Raw genomic sequence first — 12,576 nt, forward strand, 5'->3', positions numbered from 1 at the left:
CACCAAAAAAAATGATTGAATTCAATTCGACTGTTTCAATAATCCACGAGATCAACTAAGAGTTACTCTGTTGATGAATAATTGATTTATTGATCTACACTAATGTGTAATACAGTCTAAGTTGGTTCAACAGTGCCAATTCCTTGTCAAAAAACAATGCCTTATCTATCATGTACGATCGGATACGTTCACTATCACTATTTAATTTAATCTTGCACAATTACTAGAGGACCTACTAATTGTCACATAAATTTGCCTTTAAATGTATGTTCTTGTGTGCTACATTTTGCCTTTATCATCCACACACAAAGTTGTATTATCAGCTGTATGTTTACAAATAATTTCCTAAATAACTTGAAAATGGCATACTCAAAGGGTTTACTGCTTACCCTATTAGCAGCTATTCCTCTCATTTCTTCTGAAGTCTTTGCTCGTGAGCTATCTGAGACTTCAAATGTTAGGTGAGGTTCCCTCTAGGTTTTCCTTAGGAGGGTTTCGTCTAGCTTCTTGGCTAGTTTTTCCCTGATTTTTCAAGGCTTTTCTCGATTTGATCTTGAGATTTTGCAATTAATTTCCGAATTACCTTGTTGATTGCTCTGTTCATTCAATGGGGGAGGCTGAATCTTCAACGTTGGTACTGAAGGAGAAGGAGGCTGTTGGTTATGGAAATAAGGATTCTCCAATCAAGGAGGATCCCAACGAAGCCATAGACTGGGACGATAATGGTGTAGATGATGAAGATGCGCGTATTGAACTCGCATTAGTGGGATCGCTCAGGACAAATCAAAGCGTAAATACAAATGCCTTTATTACAACAATCAAAGGTGTTTGGCAACCTAAGAACGATGTGGATATCTCCAATATAGGAAAAAACCGTTTTCTCTGTCAATTCTACCATTGGAAGGACAAGCAGCGCGTCCTCCATGAACAACCTTGGCACTTTGACAGACACGCATTGATCCTTGGCGAACCTACTGACTCTGTTAAACCCTCTGACATAGAATTGTTTCATTTGCCAATGTGGGTTAGGGTTTATAATCTACCTCTTAAGGAGAGATTGAATCTTGCAAATGTGGAGAAGATAGGGAACAAATTGGGTGTTTTTGTAAAGATGGACGCAACAGCAAAGGTAGGGATAGACAAATCCATTCGCTTGCGTGCGTTGGTAGATGTTTGTAAACCTCTGTTCAAGAATGTAAGACTGAAGTTAAGGGGTGGAATTGAAGAATTATTTGAAGTTAAATAAGAAAAACCGCCACTTTTTTGCTTCTATTGTGGGATGATGGGACATGGTCTCAAAGTTTGTGAAGATCACAGGGAAACTGAAGCACCAAATTTGCCGTTTGGAACTTGGTTGAAGGCATCACTGTGGAAGTACAACTTAGGAGGTAGAGAAGAGGAGGAGAGGAGAAGTGGAAGCTGTGCAAAGAATCTGTTTGTGACAAAGCCAAAGTAGAGTAGGGAGGCGAAGGCTGCCACCATCAACCAAGTTAATGAGGTAACTAAAAAACTTGTCGATGTTGAGTTACATAGAAATGATGGAGTGGTTACTCACACACCTTTCCTGGATACCGGAGCTTTTGTTTTTAGTAGTGGGGAAAAGTCAGGGGAAGGGATTGAGAAGGAGTACATGGGAGGGATAATTAAGAAGTTAGGACCCCAAAAAAATAAAACTTGGAGGAGAAACATGAGGGATGGTGATCATAGTATGAACAGTAATGAGAAGCTTGCGGGTGAAAAAAGGAAAAATCCAAAGCTATGTGAAGTGACAGAAAATTTGGTGTGTTCGGAGGAGAATGTTGTCACTAAACGAAGGTTAAAATTGAATTAAACTGGTAGTGTGGCGGGCCCCACCCATAGGGCTCTCGGTGATCAATGACGTACATCATTTCTTGGAATTGTAGGGGGTTAGGGGGCTACCCTGCGATTAATGCGTTGAAACGCTTTGTGTTTCTTGAAAACCCCCAAATTGTCTTCCTTTGTGAGACAAAATTGAAAGCCTTTGAATTTGAAAAAATAAAACAAAAAACAAAATTTCAGAGTGCATGCTCTTGTTGTTGACTGTGAAGGTGAGGGAAGAAGGAGGAAGGGTGGATTAGCCTTGATGTGGAAAAATTCGGTTGATGTTGATGTAGTGTCATATTTGCATAATCACATTGATGTGCGGGTTAAGTCCATAGGACATAGAGAATGGAGATTTTCGGGCATTTATGGTCATCCGGAGGATGAACTTAAGTTCAAGACGGGATTGTTATTGAAGAGTTTATGGGTGGATGATGGCTTACCTTGGCTATGCGGGGGGGACTTCAATTTAATGTTACAATCTCATGAGAAGACAGGAGGACGTGGGTTTAACAGTGGGGAAGCCGAAATTCTTAGAGAGGCTACTTCCCATTGCAAATTGGAAGATTTGGGTTACATTGGGCATGATTACACTTGGTCAAATAATAGAGGTGGGTTGGAGAATATTCAAGAAAGATTGGATAGATTTTTGGCAAACTGTGAGTGGAGGGATTGCTTCCCGGGCTCGTTTGTGACTCACCTTTCAAAAAGGAAATCCGATCATCTTCCCCTATTTTTATATGTTAAAGAAGCGATGCAGAACCCAAAGAAGAAAAAAAAGAAAAAACAATACCGCTTTGAGGAAATGTGGCTTCGGTATGCAAATTGTGCTGATATTGTCTTGGAGGCATGGGAGAGGGGGGCCGATTTATGTTCTAAAATCGCCTTCACTTCTAGTAGATTGAGTGCGTGGAGTAGGGAGAAATTTGGAGATTTTGTGAAGGAAATGCAAGACTGCAGATCGGAGATGGAGAGACTTATGAAGGAGGAACAAACAGAGGAGATTATTGCTCAAATGAGAGCAATTGATGATAGAATGGATGAATTGGAGAAGAGGGAAGAGATGTATTGGAAACAAAGAAGTAGGCAAGAATGGATGAAAAATGGTGATAAAAATACTTCTTTTTTCCATACAAAGGCAAAGCAGAGATTGGGGAGAAATAACATCAAAAAAATAAAAGATGAAGTAGGGAATATTTTTGATGAGGAGGAGCAAATTACAGAAATCTTCGTTCAATACTTCTCAAATCTTTTTGCCGGAAACAGCCATATTGAGACCAATCCTGTGATCAAGAAAGTGACTCCAATTGTTAGCGACGAACAATGTAGCGCCCTAAATGCTACGTTCACTGCCGAGGAAGTGTGCATGGCCTTATTCCAGATGCATCCGACAAAGGCCCCTGAGCCCGATGGTATGTCCGCTATATTTTTTCAGAAATTTTGGGACATTGTAGGGGTGGATGTAGTTGATAAAGTGCTAAATATTTTGAATAATGGTGGTGACATAGGTTCTATTAATCAGACTCATATTGTGCTAATTTCGAAAAAAAAAAGTGTGAGTCTCCTGTTGATTATAGACCTATTAGTTTGTGTAATGTAATATATAAAATTGTCACTAAAGTACTTTCTAATCGTTTAAAGTTAGTATTACCTTTTATTACTCATGAGTCACAGAGTGGTTTTGTTCCCGGGAGATTGATCACTGATAATGTTCTGGTTGCGTATGAGTGTTTTCACTACCTCAGAAAAAAGAAAACGGGGAAGAAAGATTTTTTGGGGCTAGAACTTGATATGAGTAAGGCCTATGATAGAGTGGAGTGGGACTTCCTGAAGGAAATGATGCTAAAATTGGGTTTGCCGGGTCACTTTAATGCTTTGATTATGAACTGTCACTACTACAAAAATAAGTGGATAAAGAGCAAGCATATTAAGAGAAAAAGAAAGATCCCCCTTTTACCATTCTTAGAGTAAATGTTGCGAGAAGGGATGAAGGGACAATGTTTGATTCAATGAAAAAGGGATGAAGAAGTGAGTCAATGACGGCGGCCGACGAGTTCCCAAAGAGAAAATGAGGGTTTTAATTTGGGCTTGGAAGGAGGCTTTGAAGAGAGAGAAAGTTGGTGAATTGATTTGTGGGAAATAGGTAGTATTTTTTTTATTTTGACAAAAGGAAATATGTAGTATGATATAAATAAGGAGAAAAGTTAAGAGACCCATCAAATTAGAAACAAACCCCTTATTTTTCCTTTCTCATCAGAAACGTGGGAACCAATAAAATAAAAGACCTGTTAGCTTTGATAACTGGTCTCATATTTTTGTTTTATTTTTTTTATCATACACATAAGAGACCTGTTATAATTTAAATTGGATCTTTTACATCTAACAGACCCGTTGGTTAAATAACGGGTATTTAATTAGGGGTATTTTTTTCAAAGTTTTGTAGTAGTATGTGTTAGCTCTGCAGAGTTTGATGTTCTGGTAAATGGTCAACCGTCGAGGTGGTTTAAGCCCAGTAGAGGGCTTCGACTGGGTGATCCTCTTTCGCCTTTCCTGTTTATTATGTGTGCGGAAGGTTTGTCGGCTCTTCTTCGTGATGCGGAGAGTAAAAAGCTCATCCATGGTATCAAAATTGGTCGCAATGTTGAGCCCATTTCTCATCTATTTTTTGCGGATGATAGTCTTCTTTTTGTGAGAGCAACGGAGGAAGAGATTGAGAATGTACTTCATATCCTTTCTACTTATGAGTTAGCTCCGGGTCAGAAACTGAATATGGACAAATCGGAGGTGTCTTATAGCCGAAATATAGAGCAAGAACGGAAAAATATGCTTCAGATGAAGTTATCCTTTAAGGCTGTCGAAGGACATGATAAGTATCTTGGTTTGCCGACGTATATTGGTGGATCGAAGAAACAAGTGTTCCAAAATATTCAGGATCGTGTTTGGAAAAAACTCAAAGGGTGGAAAGAAAATTTTTTGTCTCAAGCGGGTAAAGAGGTCTTGATTAAATCAATTGCTCAAGTGATACCAACATATGCAATGCAATGCTTTGCTCTTCCGGTTAGTATTCTCAACGAAATTGATAGGTTGTATCGAAATTTCTTTTGGGGGCAAAAAGGTGAAGAACGCAAGCTTTGTTGGGTGGCATGGGAGAAGTTATATACGTTAAAGAAAGTTGGTGGGCTCGGATTTAGAAACATGAAAAATTTCAATAGTGCTCTCTTAGCAAAACAAGCTTGGCGCATTATTTCATTGCCGAATTCTCTTGCGGCAAGGGTGCTTAAGGGTAAGTATTTCCCTCACTCAACATTGTTTGATGCAAAGGTGTGCCCCAACGCGAGCTCTACATGGAGTTCGATATTGGGTGCAAGAACCGTGTTGCTGAAGGGTGCTAGAAAGGCATAGGAAATGGTGCTTCCATGAGCATTTGGCACAATCCTTGGGTGCCAAATCTGCCTGGCTTCAAGGTTTCTTCGACCCAAGGAGAGATTGATGGAGGTCCTGTTACTGTCCGTGACCTATGGGTGGATAAATCGTGGAATGTGGAGGCTCTAAATTCTCTGTTCTCTCAAGTGGAAATTGCTGAAATTTGTAACATACCTATTCCTCTTTATGACCGTGTCGTTGCGTGGGTATGGCACCAAACTAAGGATGGAAAGTACTCGGTGAGAAGTGTTTATAACTTGATCATGATGGAGAAAAATCAAAACAAGGCTTCTGGTTCGAGTGCGCCCTGCAATTTTGAATGGAATGTAATATGGCATGTTGAGGTTCCCCCAAAGGTGAAACACTTCGCGTGGAGAGCTATTAAGGGTGCGGTGGCAGCTCGACAAAGCCTGATTCAACGAGGTATGGACATTGATCCCATTTTTCCTTTGTGTGGTGGTGAGAATGAGAGTGTTTTGCATATGCTCAGCTTGTGTGATGACTCAAAACGCCTCTGGTATCTCTCCCCTTTGAGACTAGAGGTGGAGCGATATGAAGGGGATTCCTTTAGGGAATGGTGTGTATCTCTTCGTAGGAGGCACAAGGATGGGGAATGGTGGAACTTATTTTTCTGTTTGCTGTGGGGTGTTTGGATACGCAGATTTGAGTGGGTGTTTCAGGGAAGGAAGATGGATATTGGTGAAGTTATCCACAAAGCTTTGGGTATGGTAGGGGAGTATGCTCTGGCTCAGGAAGCTCCTATTGTGCGTGAAGAAAGGATGCAGCTCAATGATAAATGGAAACCACCCTCACTTGGGGTGATTAAGGTTAATTCGGATGCTGCAATTTTCAAGTCGAATGGAGTGGGGTTAGGGGCTGTTATGAGAGATGTCGTGGGCGATATAGTTGCTTCAACTTGCTTGCCCCTCCATGGTAACATCGAAGCAGATATAGCTTAAGCTATGGCCATGAGACACGCTCTAAGTATTGCCATTGACTCGGGTTTCAGGAAAATATGTTTGGAAACAGATTGTCTCGTGCTTCATAATTATTTGATCAAGCGATGCTCGCCTGCTACTGTCTTTGGTTCAATCATTCATGACATACTCCAGCTTGCTAGTAATTGTTTGTCTTGTCATTTTTCTTTTGTTAAAAGAAATGGCAACCGAGTGGCTCATGCTCTTGCCAAGTTGTTCTCTTCTTTTGACTCACTTCGTGTGTGGATGGAAGAAGTTCCTTTGAGTGTTTCTGAACTTGTAATGGCTGACTTAAGCCCTTGATTGATTAATAAAGTTTGGTGGATCGTTTCCCGTAAAAAAAAAATATCTGAGACTTCTACCAACGAACAAACTCGTGAGTTTTGTACATACAACTACTAAGAATTACTGTTACACTAGTAGAAAAATACAAAAAGGCAACCCCCAAATGGCACCGGTTCAAACCAAACCGGTGCCAAAAACCGCCATAAAAATGGGCGGGATTTTAGACCAAGAGTAATGGCACTAGTTCAGATCGAACCGGTGCCAAAAATACAAAGGGCACCGGTTTGAACTCGTGCCACTGAACCCGTCCATCCTTTTAAAAAAAAAAACGGAACATTAAACCCTAATAAGTTTAATCCGCCTCCATTCCCCCATTTCCTCTCCTCTCCTTCTCTCTCCTCCTTCTCTCTCCTCTCTCTCTGTTCATTCTTCTTTCAATCTCCATATATCGATCTCTCCTCTCTCTCTGTTCGTTCTTCTTTCAATCTCCTCTCTCTCTGTTCGTTCTTCTTTCTTCTTTCGATTTCTGGGCTCTCTCTGTTCGTTCTTCTCTCTCTCTTCGGTCTTTTTCATTCTTTCAACCCTAATAAGCTTGAAATAGAGCAACAACAGCCGCCGCCACTACCACAAGGTTCGAGCACCAACAACAACAGTCGCCGCAATTGGGTTTTTTGGGTTCCAATTTTAATTGTTTTTTTTTTCGAATTTTTGTTTTCTTTTTTTCGATTTCAATTTTGGTTTTTTTTCGTTTTTGATAATTTCGATTTTTATTTTTTTCCGATATTGATTTTGATTTTTAATTTGTTTTTTTTTCGTTTTTGATAATTTCGATTTTTATTTTGACTTGAATTTCTGGGTTTTTTTTTATTTATTCTTAAGCTTATTTTTACCAATGGATTTTTTTTTCTGTTTTAATTAGTGCAGGTACAGATTATGCAAGAATATTGATATGTTCATATTGTAATTTTCTTTTTGATTTACTAGTATATTATAATTTTTTTTTATGATTTATAATGTAATTTTTTATTTATTTATTTATATGTTAGTTGTAATTAATCTATATTGTAATTTTTGATTTGATTATGTATTGTAAATTTTTGATTATATATATTGAAACCAATTCGATTTTTGTTGTGATTGTTATTTTTTTCAGTTGATTGATTTAATTAGTAAGTGAAAAAAAACCAAAAAAAAATTTGGACATTTTTGGCACCGGTTAACCGGTGCCAAAAGGAGGATAAAATTTTTTTTTTTATGTATTTTTAACCGGTGCCAAAACCTGTTTATGGCTCCGGTTTTGAACCGGTGCCAAAAAGGGGGTAATTGGCACCCCCCCCCCCCCCCACATTGGCACCGGTTCAAACCGGTGTCTTAGGCCGGGTTTGAACCGGTGCCAATTTTATTTTTTCACGTAGTATTAAATGCATACTATTACATACTTTCTTTGTTTTTCATCAATAGATGCATGTCAGCATGTGTCTTTTTGAGTTTTTATACTATTCAAAATCTGAGTATACTACCCTATTTTTTATTATTTGCAACAAAAAAGTATTATTTATAAGACATAAAAAATTATTTTGTGACAAATAATAAGAAACATAGTTCGTATAATAGTATAATACATTTGATTGACTCAATTTATTTACATAATTTTTCATTTTAGGTGTCCAAGCTAATGTACTTGTCTCTTTTTTTTTTTTTTTTTTTTTTTTTTTTTTTTTTTTTTTTGTGTGCGTACAATTTTTATTTTTATCTCATTTTCTTGATTTTGGTCTAATATTTACTTGATCACCCTTTTTATTTTTTTCTTTCTCTAGATCTACCTTTTTACTTTTTTTTTTTTTGAAAAGCAAAAATAATTCATTAATTAAAAGTCATACGACATCTACAATAGAGATTCGACGTTAACAAATACATAAGATATTGAATCAAATAGAATTTTCCTTCATAAAAACTACGAACGTCGAGTAGATCTTGCACTGCGGAGCATCTCCCGCTTATATCGCTGAAAATTACAGCCTTGTTGGAGAGACAATCTAACGATCCTTTGTAGCCGTGAGGATTATTTCCTTCTGATTCATCTGTTCGTATTCGAAAACTTGATAACTTTTTCACTAACAAAAAAATTTCACGACAATCCATTAGATCTGCTACCATGGATTCAAAACTAAGAAATTTCTCCCTCGAAAAGAGGAGATAAACCTTGTCTTTTGAAAGAGGTCGAAAAACCCTTGTCTTTCGAAGGAGATCGGAAACCCTTTCTTTCGAGGGAGAAAAGTTCCTCCCAAAAGGAGAAAGTATTATTATAAACCTAAAAAAAACAATAAAGAAACAAGGATTGGGGCTTTCCACCGATTAAAATCGATGGAAACCCCTTCAAAATTCAACAATGGAGGCTAGGGTTTTGGAGAGAGAAAGGAGGAGAGAGAAGGATTATCTACGTACAACTTTTACAACAAATCTACCTTTTTACTTGTATATAATCACGAGCAAATGGCTGATTAAGATAAATTAAATGACATTATTAATTTTTTTTTTACATTGTGTTTTAATTTGTAGAGTTCGTAGAAGAGTCTAAACATGGACACTACGGACATGGTTCATATGGACATGGCTCTTATGGACACGGAGGATATGGTCACGGTGGACATGGTGGCCACTACCCACCCAAGGAAGAGGAAAATAAGGATCAAAAGAATGATGCTATAGAACCTCAACACTATGGTCATGGCGGATATGGTGGCAGCTATGGTCACGGTGGATACGGTGGTGGTGGTTATGGTCACGGAGGTTATGGACACGGTGGATATGGCCATGGTGGTTATGGAGACGGTGGATATGGTGGTCACTACCCCCCTAAGGAGACAAAGACTACCAAGGAGCAAAAGGGTAACTAAATACGTTAAGACTTTAAAGGAAATAAACTATATGTGTGTATTATCCTAGTTATATTATAGATTAAAAGGGAGTTAAGACTCTAACAAGGGATTGAACTTTCAAGAAATGTAAAAAGAGGGACTGCAGTTTCAAAAGTTAAAAGCAAGGGACTATGCCTATAACTTTGGCCAAGGTTACCTTCTACCACCGGTTACCATATATTAATTGATTTAAATTTATTTACTTTGGGACTTTGGGTCACTGACAGGCTTTTAATTGCATTGGGAAAAAAAAAAATGTTGGAGTTTTTGACTTAAAATGTTTCAAAGATCCATCATACTCCATATTTCTTTGAAAAGAATTTTTTCAGTTTTAGAAAGAATAATCTTATTCTTTATATTTACTTTCTTTGAATTTTCTTCCTACATTTTCATTTACATCCTGTACCATTCAGTATACTACTTCTTCCTTCTATATACTACGGTTTATCACTGCAAGATTTTTTTTTTTTTTTTTTAATTCAGTAGGATCATAATTTCTGGGGTTTTTCGTTGGAGTTGTAAGTACACTGGAATTATCAACTCATCAATCTCGACTTGTAAGTTTGTTTATTTTTATTTTTTTTAATTATTTTGTTTGGGATTGGACTTGGGGTTATTATTATATGTATAAATATAATAATTTCAAGTGTTTAATTCAAAATTTATGAACATATCTAGTGTTTTTGAGTAATCTTTTAGTATGTTTCTCTTTTTTTGTAGTGGGTATGATTTTATTTAAATGTTTGATGATTGCATTGTTAATTTTCTGAAATCAGAATTTGAATAGAATTGATGATATTTGCAAGTTTGTTAGAAATAAAGTAGATAATTTAGATGCAATGTGAGGAATTTATCCTTATTTGTCACTAAATTATTGATATAAACGTTTGATTGCAAATGTGTTTGTATGGCAATTATGGAAAATGAATAAATGATGGCAAATGATCAGTAACTTTTATTATTATTTTCATTTTTAATTTTTTTTGGTGGAAACTCGCTATTACAGGTAACAACACCGGTGATAACTTGAACAACCGGTTTCAGTCCCCTACATTTACATTTTGTAACTGCAGTCCCCTCCTTTTCAATTTGTTGAAAGTTAAGTCCCCTGCAACATGCTTAACTCGATTAAAAGGACGTGGTTGTTGGGAATTAAGGTTGTTTCTTATTATGTTATTAGACCAGAACTTTAATGTAATGATTATCAGACCATGTACTCTGATAAATATTGGGTCGTATAATCGTATAATGTAATGTTGTGGTTCTCTCTTATAATAATTTTGAAAACCAAAAGTGCGAGTAGCATAAAAAGATGGAGTTTTATTGAAAAGAATTTTGAAGGGGGTTTTATTTTGAAGTAATGTTGTTGGTGTGCGGTTTATTAAATAAGCAGCAGCAAGAACACACTCTCCCCAAAAATAAAGGGAAATTCCCTGTTTCTCATGGTGAGAAACAAATTTGTTTCTCATAATGGCATTTTCATGAACAAATCAACAACTTTTTCATTATTGTGGGCTCCACAATTGAATAAAGTTGTTGATTTATTTACAAAAATGTCATGTGAGAAACAAAATTTGTTTCTCACCATGAGAAATTGGGGCATCCTCATAAAAAAATAGGCAATTTGGCTTGAAATCTCAAATCTCTTTCAACATTAAGAATGTGTTTATGTTTTCTCTCAACTCTCCCATTTTATTGTGGACTACCAACACATGAAGTTTGGAAGATAGTGCTCGTAGCAACAAAATAATCATCAAAACGATTAAATTCAGTAATTTTAATGGTTTGAGAAAATTGTCTATCAACCATTGCAATAAACGCCAAAAACATTCTAAAAACTTCAGATTTATCAACCAATAAATAAACCCAAACTACCCTATAATAATCATCCACAATAGTAAAAAAATAACGATCTCCACATGACAAAACATGTTGATATGGACCCCATAAATCACAATGTATTTTCTCAAAAATCCTAGAAGCTCTACTATCACTTGAAGGAAACTTGTCTCTATGATGTTTAGCACGCATACATACTTCTCACCCCATATCAAGACAATTATAATTACTACTAACATGAGGAAGCAACTTAACTACTTTCTTGGAAGGATGACCCATTCAACGATGCCACAACTCCAAATTTGAGATTGCTTCACCAACGTGGTTCACCAAATCCGTTTTTCTAAAATAGTATAATTCGTCCCTCCTACCTCCCATTTCAATCAGCTCCTTCGTTTGGGCCTGTATAGCACATAAAAGAGTTAAATTGGACAATGCAATTAAGATCATTGGTAAGTTAAGATACAAAAGGCAAATCACAAATCAATTGAGGAACAAAAAGAACCTATTAGAGTTATCTTGTTCGACAAACAAATAGAACCAACCAAAGAGGCCACCACAGTATCACCATTAGGTAAACAAACAGGACATTCAAAACTCTGAGTATCGAACAACCAAGATTGTTCGTCGGTAACATGATGCGTTGCTTCTGTGTCAATAATCCAAGAAGTAAATAAAACATACCATCAAGAGGGTTTCGAGAACATTTTCATTACCAAACACTCTCGTAATAGCCTTCCATTGCTCGCTTGAGAATACTTGACTAGGAAAAGATGAGCTGCCAGTAGAAGCAACAACATTTGCTCTCACCGTACCCTGTCCACGGCTAGACGAGGCTTTCCCCCCTAGTTGGCATCTTTCGGGGGAGTCCTGCCATGTAGCTCAAAACAGTTGGCCTCCACATGGCCTTTTGTTTTTGCAGTAGTTACAAATTTTATCCGACCAACAGTTTGAGGTTCCATGCCCCACATTCTTGCACTCAACACACACTGAGCCATAGCCTTCATGACTACAGTCAGACCCTTCATAAGACCGACCTGCTGCTGCACAAACCGCGAAACCAAGAACCTCTGCAGGATGTTGTTCGTGGTCTTGCCTTATTGTATGAACCCGTTCTTCATGCACCACCAATTGGTAGGCACGATCCAGGCTAGGGAGTGGGTCTTGAGACAATATATTGATACAATCCCATCAAAAAAATCATGCAAGTTATTCTGTTCATGCCTAGCTTCATGTAACACTCCATCCGTACAATTCAAACAAAAATTACACGAAACTGAAGGTTCATGGTG

At 37.3% G+C, this 12,576-nt stretch overlaps 1 protein-coding gene across 1 annotated transcript; it reads left to right on the forward strand.

The window, feature by feature from the left end:
- The first annotated feature begins 360 nt into the window (after positions 1–360).
- LOC145629190 (uncharacterized) lies at positions 361–9,603 on the forward strand. Its single transcript, XM_081681733.1, has 9 exons — positions 361–456; positions 617–1,175; positions 1,302–1,434; positions 1,534–1,815; positions 2,041–3,397; positions 3,517–3,694; positions 4,307–5,163; positions 5,307–6,198; positions 9,087–9,603. Exons 1-9 carry the CDS (start codon positions 361–363, stop codon positions 9,422–9,424), a joined length of 4,692 nt encoding a protein of 1,563 aa, XP_081537859.1. The 3' UTR covers positions 9,425–9,603.
- The last annotated feature ends 2,973 nt before the right edge of the window (positions 9,604–12,576 follow it).

Source organism: Chenopodium album, chromosome 1 (assembly GCF_948465745.1).
Source record: "Chenopodium album chromosome 1, dcCheAlbu1.1, whole genome shotgun sequence".
NCBI lineage: Eukaryota > Viridiplantae > Streptophyta > Magnoliopsida > Caryophyllales > Amaranthaceae > Chenopodium > Chenopodium album.